This window comes from Tamandua tetradactyla, chromosome 7 (genome assembly GCF_023851605.1).
Source record: "Tamandua tetradactyla isolate mTamTet1 chromosome 7, mTamTet1.pri, whole genome shotgun sequence".
NCBI lineage: Eukaryota > Metazoa > Chordata > Mammalia > Pilosa > Myrmecophagidae > Tamandua > Tamandua tetradactyla.
In genome coordinates this window covers 140,244,707-140,261,129 of record NC_135333.1, presented here as the reverse complement: position 1 = coordinate 140,261,129, position 16,423 = coordinate 140,244,707, and the positions used below count along the sequence as shown (strand labels likewise).

The 16,423-nt window shown below is 37.9% G+C and overlaps 1 protein-coding gene across 5 annotated transcripts in view; it reads right to left on the bottom strand.

Annotated features, from left to right (window-relative positions):
* TMEM19 (transmembrane protein 19) overlaps positions 1-16,423 on the bottom strand; it is a 67,767-nt gene that overhangs the window by 30,625 nt on the left and 20,719 nt on the right. For 2 of the 5 annotated variants that reach the window (XM_077111440.1, XM_077111443.1), the window contains one exon: positions 14,864-16,036. The exons of 2 other annotated variants lie outside the window; for them this stretch is intronic. In XM_077111440.1, coding sequence (XP_076967555.1) covers positions 15,873-16,036 — 164 coding nt within the window. In that variant the 3' untranslated portion in view covers positions 14,864-15,872. Of the gene's footprint in view, positions 1-10,894; positions 14,170-14,863; positions 16,037-16,423 lie in introns of those variants that run through there. One more of the 5 variants, XM_077111441.1, reaches the window with a different exon arrangement.

Genomic DNA, 16,423 nt, shown 5'->3' with positions numbered 1-16,423 from the left:
GCTATGTCGTTCTGCTCTCTCCTAATCTCCTTCATTCTCCGAAATGTTTCCTCTTTTATAGGACGCCAGAAACTAATCAAGATCCACCCAAATGAGTGGAGACACGCCTCCACCTAATCCAGTTCACATCTCCAGGGAGATGATGTACTTATAGTTTCAAACATACAATGCTGAATAGGGATTAGAAGAAAAGACTGCCTTTACAAAATGGGATTAGAATTAAAACATGGCTTTTCTAGGGTACATACATTATTTTAAACCAGCACAGGCAATGACAGGAGTTGCTGGGGAAAGAGGCTGACTGTTATCTACAGAACAGGTCATCTTATCCATTTGATCATTGAAACTTTCCTCTGCTGAAGTCACACTCTGGTGCACATTTACATGCAAATATCTTTTTTTATTTTATTTTTTTAAACATAACAAAATACAAACATGAACATTCTTAACATATGAGCATTCCATTCTTGGTATATAATCAATAACTGACAATATCATCATATAGCTGTATATTCATCACTGTGATCATTTCTTAGAACATTTGCATCAATTCAGGAAAAGAAATAAAAAGAAAAAAACTCATACATACCATAGCCCTTACCCCTCCCTTTCATTGATCACTAGCATTTCAATCTACTAACTTTATTTTAACATTTGTTCCCCTATTATTTATTCATTTTTAATCCATATGTTTTACTCATCTGTCCACACCATAGATAAAAGGAGCATCAGACACCAGGTTTTCACAATCACACAGTCACGTTGTGAAAGCTATATCATTATGCAATCATCTTCAAGAAACATGACTACTGGAACAGAGCTCTACATTTTCAGGCACTTCCCTACAGCCTCTCCAATATACCTTAAGTGAAAAAGATGATATCTATATAATGCATAAGAATAACCCCCAGGATAACCTCTCGACTCTGTTTGAAATCTCTTAGCCATTGACACTTTATTTTGTCTCATTTCTCCCTTCCTCCTTTCGGTCAAGAACGTTTTTCTCAATCCCTTGATGCCGAATCCCAGCTGATTCTAGAATTTCTGTCCCACATTGCCAGGAAGGTTCATATCCCTGGGAGTCATGTCCTATGTAGAGAGGGGGAGGGCAGTGAGTTTGCTAGTTGTGTTGGCTGAGGGAAAGAGACCACATATGAGCAACAAAAGAGGTTCTTTGGGGGTGACTCTTAGGCCTAATTTTAAGTAGGCTCAACCTATCCTTTGTGGGGATAAGTTTCATCTGAACAAACCCCAAGATTGAGGGCTCAGCCTATTGCTTTGGTGGGACACAAATATCTAATGCTTTTAGCCCACTCAGAAAGGTCTGTCCACATACCTCTTCCCCAGACCTCTCATTACCAATTTTCCAATTATGGTCTTTCCAAGTCCCTGACCATCCAGCCAAACCATTAGCAACAGCCCATGAGTCAGTATACAAACGCACCTCTGGCCAGTTCTCCTTCCTAGCAAAATGAACAACAAGGTGCACTGCTCGAAGTTTTGCCCACTGGGAGGATTTCCCCTCACCACTGTCCTTCAAGGACATCCCAGAAAGGGGTTGGAGTGCTGCAGCTGTCTACTTTCAGGTGGTACCTGCATACATGCAGAACCATCTGTAAACCACGCCTGAGTTTTCTGTTCCTCAGTCAGTTCACTGTAAGGAACTCCCCAAGAGGCCATAGCTCTGATCTGGAAAAGGGAAGGTAATGTGGTAGGAGTGGAGACCATAGGCATTTGGGCCACTTCGTCATGTAACTTACTTGGGCCTTCAGGACCTGCTCTGGCCCTATCTCATATATACCATTTCCATTTTATGATGGAGTGCTGCTGTGCATGCCCAACTTTATGGCTTGGTGGGTCAGACAACACCCAACTCATAATAGGCAACTCAGGTCTCATGGTAACTTGGTGGCCCATAGTTAAGGGTTCAGTCTCTACTAAGGCCCAGTAGCAGGCCAAAAGCTGTTTCTCAAAAGGAAAATAGTTATCTGCAGCAGATGGTAAGGCTTTGCTCCAAAATCCTAAGGGTCTGTGTTATGATTCTCCTATTGGGGCCTGCCAAAGGCTCCAGACAGAATCTCTGTTTGACACTGACACTTTCAGCACCATTGTATCTGCTGGATTGTATAGTCCAAATGGCAGAGCAGCTTGTACAGCAGTCTGGGCCTGTCGCAGAGCCTCCTCTTGTTCAGGTCCCCACTCAACATTAACAGCTTTTCTGGTTACTCAATAAATAGGCCGGAGTAGCACATCCAAATGAGGAATATGATGTTGCCAAAATCCAAAGAGACCAACTAGGTATTGTGCCTCTTTTTTGGTCGTAGGAAGGGCCAGATGCAGCAACTTACCCTTCACCTTAGAAGGGATATTTTTTTTTTAGAAGGGATATTTTGACATGCTCCACACCTAAAGAGAAGTGCAACTACAGAGCTCTTCAGGGATGTTGGCACTAGTCTTACAAATTTATTTCTCACTGTTCTGGTAAAAGGTGCATCCTCCGGACATTCCTGGGGTGTAAGAGCAGGCCCTGCATGATAAATCCACTCTAACATTCCAATCTCTCTAAGCCTCTGGATCCCCTCATCTGCATTATACCAGGGCAGTTCTGGCACTTCAACTTTAGGTAATGTCAGCCACCTTTTGATCCATGTTTCAGCCAACCATCGAAACAAACTGTTAATGCCTTTTCTAACCCCTCGAGCTATAACATTGAATGCAGAATCTCTGCTTACTGGACCTGTATCAATAAATACAGTTTGATCCAGCCTTATATTCCTCCCACCATTATCCCACACCCTTAAAACCATTGCCACACATACTCCCCTGATTTCTGTCTAGAAAAATTGGAAAACTCACAGTTCTTTTGTAGTATAATGTACCTCCTCATGTGTGATACTTTGTACCTCACCTTTAGGGGCCTGTTGAGGCTTTAGTCTAGTTATAGGTCTGGAAGAAATGAGGGTTGGTGGGGGTGGGTCATGAAAAGAATCAGAAGTATCTTCCAAGCCATTTGCTTCAGGGCATTCATTTGCAGTTTCATCTGATGAAACAGGATTAATCACTCTAGGGCTAATCCCTTCAGGTGGAGGTTGTTGGGTGGCCAACTCCTCAGGGCAGGCTGGGGCAGCTGTGTCATCAGGGCAGACTATTACAGGGTTATCCAGAGAAGACTCAGCATGACTTAGGGTTTCAACCTTTCCACCAATGTCATTATCAATCCATATGTTGTCCCATTTTTCAGGGTCCCACTCCTTTCCAATCAATGCCCTCACTTCAATGGTAGACACCATGCAAGATTGAGATTTCAGTTTATTTTGTAAAATTGCTACTCAATTAAGATTCTGAGTCTGATTTTCAGAGATCTCAAGTCTTATTTCTACAGGAAATTACTTCAGGACACTCATAGAAACATTTACATCTGTCAGACGGTGCGGCAACCTCTCATTTTAAGCCTCAAGCCCATCCCTTTCACTCCTTAATGTATACAGTGTATTTAACAACAGCCAACATCTCTTTCCCTCCTATTTCCACGAAACTCCATAAAGGTGTAAAAAACATTATCCCCCAGAGCCTGCCTTCACACAAGTGAAGCATTAGAAGAATCGAATGGTGATATTTTGACTATCTCTTTTGTCAACTCACTCCATGGATTGGCAGTATCATTCTGATTATGGAAATCAGAGTTCTTAGTGTCTCTGAGTCCAGTCAGAGTAGAAAACCATTCATAAAACCCATTTTTAAGATTCTGTTTTTTAAGTACCCACTTCTGGTACCAAGCTGTATTAGTCACAGTTCTCTAGAGAAATAGAATCAGTAGGAAATATCTGTAGATACAAAATTTTTAAAAGTGTTTCACGTAACCTTGGGAATGTAGAGTCCAAAATCCGTAGGGCAGGCTGTTGAGCTGATGACTCCAATGGAGGGTCAGGATGAACTCCACAGGAGAGGCTCACCAGCCGAAGCAGGAAGAGTGCCTGTCTCTTCTGAATCTCCATAAAAGGCTTTCAGTGATTAGATTAAGCATCACTCATTGCAGAAGACACTCCCCTTGGCTGATTACAAATGGAATCAGCTGTGGATGGAGCTGACATGATCATGATTTACTTCTATGAAATGCCCTTATAGCGACAGGCCAGCACTTGCCCAACCAGAAAAACGGGTACCACCACCTGGCCAAGTTGACACATGAACATAACCATAACACGTAACAACAGCAGAAGTCAATAATGGGGAGAGGGACAAAAATTAAGAGGAAGTTTAGATTTCCTATTTGGCAAGGGTGTATTTATTGCTTTTCTTTCTCTTGGGAACAATGACATTATCTAAAATTGAGAATGTTGATGGATTGTGGACTTTGGGCCTTTTACATGATCCCTGATGAATGTATTCATCATGCCTGATGAATAGGCATGCCTAAGAGTTACTTCTGGAGGACCTCTTTTGTTACTCAGATGTGGCCTCACTCTCTCTAAGCCCAACTCTGCAAGTGAAATCACTGTTCTCCCCCCTACATGGGACAAGACATCCAAGGGTGAAAATCTCCCTGTCAACGTGGGAGAGGACTCCCAGGGATGAATCCAGACCTGACACCATGGGATCAACAATTCCATTCTGACCAAAAGGGGGAAAAGAAGTATAATTAATAAACTATCAGTGGCAGAGAGAGTTCAAATAGAACCCAGAGGCTACTCTGGGGGTTGCTCTTATGCAAGCTTCAGGTAGACCCTGCTACCTATCACAACCTGCCAAACCCCACCCAGGACCATTCCAGCCAATCCTGAAAAACACCTAGGGCAATATATAAGATTCCACAAGGGTTTCATGCACTAGAGTAACCTTCCAGAAAACTATAACCTCCAGATGTGTCCCTGGTTCAGATAAGTCCTGAAACCTAGCCCAGCCTCTCCAGAACATCAGACAGTTCCATCTTTCTACCCCATATTAGTGACTTCCAATATAAAAAATTTAGCATTGCCACAGCCCAAACACCCCTAAAGAGAGGGATGGAAATATTAAAAGTGATGGTGGAGTTATACATAGTAGATAGGACTTAACAAATGAGTATGAATGCTAAATCATTAAATTGATATCTCTTTTAAGTCTCCAGTATTTTAGAGTAGATAGAAGTAAAAACCTAGAATTGTGAAATTGTAACCCATGCCAAACTCTAATGTTCTACAACTAATTGTGGGGCTGTGTTTTGAAATTTAGTGCTTTCTTGTATATGTTATTTTTCACAAAAAGAAAAAAAAGTTGATTGTGATGATAAAAATTATTTAAGCCCTCTGACCTCTTATATTCTGGAGCAGCTAGAAGGGAAAATATGAGAGGATGGTATGGTAGCCCATGACAAACTCTGGGATCTGTCCTGTAACTACTTGTTTAAGAGCGCTTTGAAAACTATTGCTTTTTTATTTCTTTGCTTTGTATATATGTTACACTATACAATAAAAAAAAGTTTAAAAAATTGCAGCTTGATGAGATAAAGAGGAAATAACTAAAAATTCCTATTACTCTGGTTACCACAAATGGACTTTAAAACCATATTTAGTCTCAAAGAAATGTTTAGAGTGCTTTCTACAATTACCAGTGTCTCAGCAACATAAGAGGGAGATCTGTAGTTCAAAGGAATATTTTGGGTATTAATACACTGAGGGTACATTCAATACACATTCATTGTGTGATAACTGCTTGTTCTAGTTTGCTAGCTGCTGGAATGCAATATACCAGAATTGGGATGGCTTTTAAAAAGGGGAATTTAATAAGTTTCTAGTTTACAGTTCTAAGGCTGAGATAATGCCCCAATTAAAGCAAGTCATTAGAAATGGTCAGTCAAAGGCATCCATGGAAAGACACCTCAGTTCAAGAAGGCCGCTGAAGTTCAGGGTCTCTCTCTCAAGTAAGAAGTAACATGGCAAACATAGTGTCATCTGCTGGCTTTCTCTCCTGGCTTCCTTTCATGACGCTCCCTGGAAGATGTTTTCCTTCTTCATTTCCTTAGGTTGCTGGCTGGTGGGCTCTCTGCTTCTCATGACTATGTAGTTCTGCTCTCTCAGATACTTTATCCAAAATGTTTCCTCTTTTATAGGATTCCCATAAACTAATCAAGACCCACCCAAATAGGTGGAGACATGTCTCCCCTAATCAACCTTAACAATCACTCTTGATTGGGTTACATCTCCAGGGAGATAATCTAATTACAGTTTCAAACACACAGCATTGAATAGGGATTATCCTGCCTTTACAAAATGGGGATTTTGATTAAAACATGGCTTTTCCAAATCAAATCCAGCAACACATTAAAAGAATTATACATCATGACCAAGTAGGATTCATCCCAGGTATGCAAGGATGGTTCAACATAAGAAAATCAATTAATGTAATACACCATATCAACAAATCAAAGCAGAAAAATCACATCATCATCTCAATTGATGCAGAGAAGGCATTTGACAAGATTCAACATTCTTTCCTGTTGAAAACACTTCAAAGGATAGGAATACAAGGGAACTTCCTTAAAATGATAAAGGGAATATATGAAAAACCCACAGCTAATATCATCCTCAATGGGGAAAAATTGAAAACTTTCCCCCTAAGATCAGGAACAAGACAAGGATGTCCACTATCACCACTGTTATTCAACATCGTGTTGGAAGTTCTAGCCAGAGCAATTAGACAAGAAAAAGAAATATAAGGCATCAAAATTGGAAAGGAAGAAGTAAAACTATCACTGTTTACAGATATGATACTATACATCAAAAACCCTGAAAAATCCACTGCAAAACTACTAGAGCTAATAAACGAGTACAGCAAAGTGGCAGGTTACAAGATCAACATTCAAAAATCTGTAGTGTTTCTATACACTAGTAACGAACAAGCTGAGGGGGAAATCAAGAAACGAATTCCATTTACAATTGCAACTAAAAGAATAAAATACTTAGGAATAAATTTAACCAAAGAGACAAAAAACCTATACGAAGAAAACTATAAGAAACTGTTAAAAGAAATCACAGAAGACCTAAATAGATGGAAGGGCATACCATGTTCATGGATTGGAAGACGAAATATAGTTAAGATGTGAATTCTACCTAAATTGATTTACAGATTCAACGCAATACCAATCAAGATCACAACAACTTACTTTTCAGATATAGAAAAAACAATAAGCAAATTTATCTGGAAGGGCAGAGTGCCCCGAATTGCTAAAAGTATCTTGAGAAAAAAAATGAAGCTGGAGGTCTCATGCTGCCTGACTTTAAGGCATATTATGAAGCCACAGTGGTCAAAACAGCATGTTACTGGCATAAAGATAGATATATGGACCAATGGAATCGAATAGAGTGCTCAGATATAGACCCTCTCATCTATGGACATTTGATCTTTGATAAGGCAGTCAAGCCAACTCACCTGGGACAGAACAATCTCTTCAATAAATGGTGCCTAGAGAACTGGATATCCATATGCAAAAGAATGAAAGAGGACCCGTATCTCACACTGTATACAAAAGTTAACTCAAAATGGATCAAAGATATAAACATTAGGTCTAAGACCATAAAACAGTTAGAGGAAAATGTAGGGAGATATCTTATGAATCTTATAATTGGAGGCGGTTTTATGGACCTTACACCTAAAGCAAGAGCACTGAAGAAATAAATAAATAAATGGGAGCTCCTCAAAATTAAACACTTTTGTGCATCAAAGAACTTCATCAAGAAAGTAAAAAGAGAGCCTACACAATGGGAGACAATATTTGGAAACGACATATCAGATAAAGGTCTAGTATCCAGAATTTATAAAGAGATTGTTCAACTCAACAACAAAAAGACAGCAAATTCAATTACAAAATGGGATAAAGACTTGAACAGACACTTCTCAGAAGATGAAATACAAATGGCCAAAAGGCACATGAAGAGATGCTGAATGTCCCGATGGCCATTAGAGAAATACAAATCAAAACCACGATGAGATATTATCTCACACCCACCAGAATGGCCATTATCAACAAAATAGAAAATGACAACTGCTGGAGAAGATGTGGAGAAAGAGGCACACTTATCCACTGTTGGTGGGAATGTCAAATGGTGCAACCACTGTGGAAGGCAGTTTGGCGGTTCCTCAAAAAGCTGAATATAGAATTGCCATATGACCCAGTAATACCATTACTAGGTATCTACTCAGAGGACTTAAGGGCAAAGACACAAACGGACATTTGCACACCAATGTTTATAGCAGCATTATTTACAATTACAAGGAGATGGAAACAGCCAAAATGTCCATCAACAGACGAGTGGCTAAACAAACTGTGGTATATACATACAATGGAATATTATGCAGCTCTAAGACAGAATAAACTTATGAAGTATGCAACAACATGGATGGGCCTAGAGAACATTATGCGGAGTGAGACTAGCCAAAAACTAAAGGACAAATACTGTATGGTCTCACTGATATGAACCGACATTAGTGAATAAACTTGGAATATGTCATTGGTAACAGAGACCATCAGGAGATAGAAATAGGGTAAGATAGTGGGTAGTTGGAGCTGAAGGGATACAGACTGTGCAACAGGACTGGATATAAAAACTCAGAAATGGACAGCACAATACTACCTAACTGTAATGTACTTATGTTAAAACACTGAATGAAGCTGCATGTGAGAATGATAGCGGGAGGAGGGCTGGGGACATAAATGAAATCAGAAAGAAAGATAGATGTTAAAGATCGAGATGGTATAATCTAGAAATGCCTAGAATGTATAACAATAGTGAAATGTACAATGTACAAATTTTAAAAATGTTTTTGCATGAGGAAGAACAAAGTATTGTCATTATTGCAGGGTGCTGAAAATAGATGATAACTAATACTTTAAAATGTCACCTTATGTGTGAGACTAAAGCAAAAAATGTTTATTTGTTACAAAATTTAGATTTTGACTAGAGCATTTCCTAATATAAATCATGTAGATAGTTTGATTGAATGTCATAAGTACTTGGAATCTCAGGTAGCACATGAGATTTTGTTGGTTTGTCCAGAGTGATCCCCTGATGAATCCCAGAATGATTTGATCAGTGACTGGAAAAGTATTTGCAAGCCCCCTTCAGGGAATGGTGAGAGTGGGGAGAAATTCAACTTCCCCAAGTTGAATTCTTGATATTCTCACAAGCAGTGTGGACAACCAAAGCTATAGGCTGAGCCCCTAGTCTTGGGGTTTGTTCACATGAAACTTAACCCCACAAAAGATAGGTCAAGTCTACTTAAAATTTAGGCTTAAGAGTCACCCCCAAGAGAGCCTCATTTGTTGCTCAGATGTGGCCTCTCTCTCCAGCCAATATGATGAGCAGTCTCACCACCCTCCCCCTCTCTGTGTGGGACATGACTCCCAGGGGTGTGGACCTTCCTGACAACGTGGGAGAAAGATCCTGGAATGAGCTGAGACTCAGCATCAAAGGATTGAGAAAAACCCTAGAATGAGCTGAGAATTAACATCAAGAGACTGAGAGAACCTTCTCCACCAACAGGGGGAAGAGTAAAATGAGGCAAAGTGTCAATGGCTGAGAGATTCCAAACAGAATCGAGAGGTTATCCTGGAGGTTATTCTTATGCATTAAGTAGATATCACCTTGTTGTTCAAGATGTAGTGGAGAGGCTGGAGGGAATTGCCTGAAAATGTAGAGCTGTGTTCCAGTAGCCATGTTTCTTGATGATGATTGAACAATGATATAGCTTTCACAATGAGACTCTGTGAATGTGAAAACCTTATGTCTGATGCTCCTTTTAGCTACTATATCAACAGAAGAGTAGAACATATGGAATAAAAATAAATAATGGGGGAACAAATGTTAAAATAAATTCAGTTTGAAATAGTGGTAAATGAAAGCAAGGGGTAAGGGGTATGGTACGTACAGTTTTTTTTCTCTATTATCATTTTATTTCTTTTTCTAAATTGATGCAAATGTACTAAGAAATGATGAATATGCAACTATGTGATGATATTAAGAATTACTGATTATATATGTAGAATGGAATGATTTCTAAATATTTTGTTTGTTAATTTTTTTTAATTAATAAAAAAAGTTAAAAAAATGGCTTTTCTAGGGTGCATACATCCTTTCAAACCAGCACACTGCTATAGTTAAAGTATAGAATATGTGAAATGGTTAGCTAACTCAATCTGAGAGGATCTAGGAAAACGTGTGAGGAAGTGACTGAGTTGGTTTTTGAAGGATAAAAAAGGGAGAAAGTCGGGAATTCTATGCAGCAGGGACTGTATAAGAGGTAGGAAAGTATTAAAGAGTTTAAAAAAAGATTATAGTCACTCATATGAGATGGTATATTGTGATTTTTAGCTTTAAAACTGGGAAGTGGCTGCGCGATTCCGTAAGGTTCTTTGTTTTAGAATTCTATGGCAATGTGCTGATAATTTTGACATGCAATAAAGTGCTTGCTGTGTAGAATTCTAAGTGCAAATAGTTGCAAGCAAGAGTAGAAGAATTTGAAAAATTTGCCAACAATCCAGTCTCAAACAAGGGTCACTACATAAACAGGAAAATATGTAATAATTATATTAATTTGGTACCGTTTCAAAAGTGGTGTATCAAAAGATTCCTTTGAGTATACAGACTGTTAATTTTCGTTATTTCCCTTTGATACTAAAATCTCATTTTACTCTTTTAGTTCACTGCTAAAAGATGCAAATAAAGTGAAGGAAGACTATTTAAACATTGATTGGTGGGGAGGGGGAGAAAGGATAGAAGGGTATTCCCAAAGATTATTTTATTTACTTTGAGCATTTGTTTTGATTTGCAAAAGACACAAATGAGTATATTTAGAAAGATAATTTTCTATATGTATTTTTAATAGTAGCTTAATGACACATAATTTAATACCATAAAACTTATTATTTTAACAAAAGTAAGAACTATCTGTAATCATACCAGATAATATACCTGAAGCATATATTATGTAAAAATATCCCAAACTTATAGCAGTAGTTATCTGAGGGAAGTGAGAAGAGCTAGGGCAAAAGGATATTTTAATTTTATCTCTAATATTCTGATTTTTTAAAGAGAAGAGATTCAGTGTATTACTTAAGTAATTAAACATTAATAAAAAAGAAAAATCCAAAGAAAGAGTCCCCACATTTATAAAATAAATCTTTACGGGGTTAGTTATAATAATCGGAAGAGAATTAACATGTTTAATCTTGGCAGGGAATAATAATAATATCAGAATCTTTGCCCCACCAAATGGCCTCTCCATTAGTTTTAAATTATTTCCTAGCTTATTATTTCAAAAATCATTAATACATCATCATATGGGTTGGGTTCATCATAGTATTCAGAAATTCAGGTAGCGAAACTGGTTTTTCATTTCTTATTTCCCTCCAGAAATATGCTCCTGATTATCAATTTTCAGTGATTCTTAAAACAATCAGACCCATGTTTAACTCAACAAACACATAGTGAACACTTATGTACTGTAAAAATGTTTAGGACCACCTGGTATTTTCCCTGGAACTTTGGCTACCTGTGTGACACCTAAGACTCAGAGTTGGAGTTCTGCAGCTCTGAAAGTCAGCATTGCTACATATATCTGCTACAGAAACCAAAAAAGAGATCAGAGATCAAGCTTCCATTAGAAGTAAGAACAAAGCCAACTGGGTTGGGGTTGAGGTAAATCAGAATACAGGGGTAAGGATGATGTTGTATATCAGAAGTTCACCTACTTTATGAGACCAAAGGAAGAGAGGTTTATTTTGCCCAATTTTGTGAAGCAACTTATCTGGGTAGCTCATTTAAAAAACCCAAACACATGGAGCCCACAATGGGAGTGAGGGCTTGTAATTCTGTACAGCTTAAGGTAATACCCAGATATATCCCAGAGTATGTTGGGATACAGTTCAGAGTTATGTTTGGCAGATAACTAAAAAGTAGTGGCAAATTCCCTTGAGGGATGGGAGAGAAATATATGGAACTATTAAGTTTTCCCACCAGAGAAATCCCTGATACTGTCTCAAATATAAGGGGCTCCCAAGTCAATAGGCCAAGCCTTTGATCTTGAGGCTTGCTCTCGTGAGGGGTATCTGTATAGCGGAGAAGTTATGCTTATCTATAAGTTATGTCTAAGAGTTAGTTTCAGAAAACCTCTTTTTTTGCTCAGATGTGGCCTCTCTCTCTAAGCCCAACTCTGCAAGTATAATCATTACCCTCTCCCCTACAAGGGACATGACATCCAGGGATGAAAGTCTCCCTGGCAACATGGGACATGGTCATGGCATCATGGGATTGATGCCTTCCTGACCAAAAGGGGGGAAAGGAATGTAACAAGATAAGGTATCAGGGGCTAACAGAGTTCAAACAGAATTGAGAGGCTATTCTAGAGGCTACTCTTACTCTAGCTTTAGCTAGATATTGCTAATTACCAAGGTTTACAAATCCTAACCAAAACTATTCCTATCAACCCCAAAGAACACCTAGGGCTCTACCTGAGTTTCTACAAAAGTTTCACATACTAAAATTACTTTCTAGAAACCTGAAACCTGCAGATGGATTCCTAGGCCAGATAAGTTCTGAAACCCAGAGGCGCCAGTCTCTCCAAGAACATCAACTAGTTCCATACCCCATTCCATATTATGACACTCCTTTCCAACATGAAAAAGTTAGAATGGGCAGAGTCCAAATATCCCGAAAGACTGAGAGAAGGATCAAAGGAGAAGGAGGAGTTATAACAGAGAAGATAAGATTTAACAAATGAGTATGACTGCTGAATCATTACATTAATTTTTTTTTTGCTTCTAGTGTTTTGGAGCAGCTAGAAGGAAAAACGTAAAATTGTGGAATAGTAACCCATGCCAAACTCTGAAATCTGTACAATAAATTTTGTACTTAAAAATTTATTGCTTTTTTGCATATATATTTCACAATTAAAAAAATGTTTCAAAAAAATATTCAGGACCACTTGGAATTACAGCAACAGATACTCCATAAGGAGATTACATAATTAAGCTGCATGCTTGTGTTTTCATTTTTAAAGCACACTCAATTCACCTGGGGCTTGACGGCATTTTTAATACAGTTCATTCTGTGTGATGGTATCAGGAACATCAGATAAATCCAGTTGTAGTTGGGCCGTAGAATACCGGTTGCCTAAGAGGCAGCAGTTGTTTGTATTTGCAGGCATGTGGCAGAGTTTATAACGCCTTACCTCATGTGATTATTCTCTCTACTAGGCCTATGTCTAGTTGAAGTGGGGTTGGAATTTCTGAAGCTAGCATCTTACATATATAGGACTTAGGAAAAAAAAGATGTATGTACCTCAACTGAGGCATAGATTAAACCAAGAAATGAGAAAAGCTAAGAATGGATCTGTTATACCAGATCATTGTTCTAGTGCTGGGTTTGATGTTACTTCGGCACACCATTCCTTCCAGTCTTCAGTCTCCTTCAGGAGTTGCCCTGAGCCACATAGATTTTGCTCTACTCTATTGTGTAACAGCATGATAAGACACAGTACCCTTTAGGTTGCCTAGTTAGGCGGTGCATATTGTTTTATAATACTGTTTCATGGATCTTTTCCTATAAAAAGTGCTTTTTTTTTTTACATAAAATGCTCACTTAGCAAAAAGGAATAACTGGCTGAACTAGTTAAATATCCAATTAGAAAAGATGTTATAGTAAAATACATCTAAAATTAAAAAAGGACAGCCACAATTTCTTATTTGCAAGTCTCACATCCAAAAAGCTCTGAAAATAGAAAGTTGCTTCACAAATTTGATGGCAGACTTATCCAAAGGCAAAACCTGATCTGATCTGATACTCTTTTATGTGTCTTTAGTTATTGTACTTACTGGGGCTATTCCCACATTCATCCCAGAAATGAAACCATGTTTAAACATGGGGTGCTTCTCTAGACTCTTTTGGGAATTTTAAACAAAACATGTTATATGTATCCTTTACTTTTCTAAAATCTGAAAATTTTTAATTCCCAAACACAACTAGCTCTAAGTTTTCAAATATAGGTTATCAAATAATATTTACCTGATTGTTAATGATATGGTGTTTCTATCAAATCCAATGAATAATACAGGATTTTTGTCCCACAGCGTGATATGAGGATGAATATCCAGGAAAAGAGATAAGGAATGGTAGAATAGTTTCAGGAATAAATAAGCTGCACAAAAAATTGCCACAGGAATGATTTGGTAAGTGATACAGCTATAAAACATCGCATAACTAACAGTAGAATTCAGATAGTGTATCATGCTATTATTAATAACCGCCTGTCTAAAAATGCAAATCCCACTCTTCTGAAGCTTCTTTTAGGTATAGAGCTTTAGGATTTTCTTTTTCAGTGGTTCTTAAGCCAGTTAAACATTAGAATCTCCCAGAGAGCTTCTAAAACTATTCATGCAAGGGCCTTGCTTTTAGATATTTAGATTTGGTTGCTCTAGAGAGGCCTTGAAAAGCATTTTAAAAAACTCCAGAGGTGATTCTAATGTATTGAAAAGGCTTTACAAAAAGCTAAAACCCAGACTGCACCCCACTATATGAATCAGAATCTTTGCAGATGAGGCCCACAGCAAAATTTTTTTAAGATGCTCAGATGATTCCAAAATATAGCCAAAGTTGAAAACCACTGGTTCAGATTCACTTAGTTGTTTGGCTTAATGATTAAGGGTGTCAAGTTTTCTTTTGGTTTTCTTCTTCCTGAACCAAGTCAGTCCTATTATCACTGTAATATGGTCTGAGTCACCAGTAAGAAATTTTAAGCTTTATCTGATCTGATGGCGGCTTATTTATGAAATCATTCCTGAATTTAAGAATTGGATAACAGAGGGAGAGAAAGACATAGAAATCACACAATAAACACTTTAAAATATTTTTAGTAAAATAAGTCACACTATGTCAAAACTTCTTTAGCACACAGTATCTACAGTGAAGAACAAAACTGAAAAGCAAATTTAGAAGCCACAATTTAAAGGACAGCATAATTTAGAAGGTACATAACAGGAAATCATAACATCTTCCAATAACTTTTAGGACAGCAAATAAAAATATTATGGTAATTTTCCAGTGACATTTTACTCTTCAGGATGCCAATGTTCAACTTGATTCCTACACACATTTCAAGAAAATAATCAAAATACTAAATTCTCGATAGTCTGTGCTTAGAGAACAGTTGAAATATACAGTAAGGTACAGATTTTTTTAGTTATAAGATAAATCTTTCCTACTTTTACTGAAAAATAATTTTTTTTCATGCATTTTAATGGTCATATGAAAAAGACATTTATCATCTTTAACCTTGAGGAAGGAAGAACAAGGCTCTTCCTCATTACAGGCTGGAAACACTAGGAACCAAATTAAATATTTTTCATAATTGAGAATGGCAAGGTAACAGGAAAAGTCCAGGACACTTCAGGCTTCTACACACATCAATATAAGCCACTGAAAACAGATACAACATTTGGGAAGCTGGCACAGTTGGTATTTCTTTGCCACAACTGAGAACCATTTTAAAATTTCATAATTTTTAGTACCTACACTGGTTAAACAAACAAAATAAAACTTATAGCTACCATTACGCATTTTTAGTTCTAGGAGGGGAACAATATAGTTTAATTGCTTAAGAAGCAACACTCATCAAAAGAAAAAAAAATATGCATGAATTCTATGCACTCATCTCTTCCACCAGAAAGATGCTGGCTGTTACAAGGGAGAAGATGAGAAGAAAATTGTGGAATTTCATCATAATGGAATCTGGAAGGGGCTGGCATTTCTACTTATGTGATTAAAATTACTCTTAGGATGGAACTTGAATTTCAAATTTAGCTGAACTCAACCCAGTTTCAACCTACGGAAATGAAATAAGGTTCACTCCCTGGGCCAAAATCCCCAAGCAGCTGTTGGGAGCAAGAGAGCAATAAGGACAGAAGAAAACAGATTCACTGCATTGTTATCAAGGATGGGTTTCCCTGCTATGTACTTCGCTTCATTCGTTGGACTGTTGACCACCATGCCAGTGCTTTCATCCAAACCTGGAGTGGAAAGGAAGGAAGTGAGCTGGAAAATCCAAATGATTTGATTGAAAAAAAGAGCAAATTAGCTTTTCTCTTCCATAGGAAACCAGCTATTAAAAGTCTCAGCTACCTGAAAAAATGGCTCAAGTGGATAATTTATATGGTGAGCTATATGGAACCCTTAATAACCCTCGTAACTTAATGATCTCCCTTTATAAAAGCCAACCCATTTCTGGTGCATTGCATTGAGAGAACAAACATTCTTAGAGGAGGGAAGGGGAAAGAAGCAGATCATCTTGGGAGCATGGAAAACATTGGGAGGGCTGTACTCAGGGAATCTTCTAACAGGCTCCCAGCCTCTTCAGGATGTTAAAGGAGAAAACATTTGATGAGAGTACAGAGCAA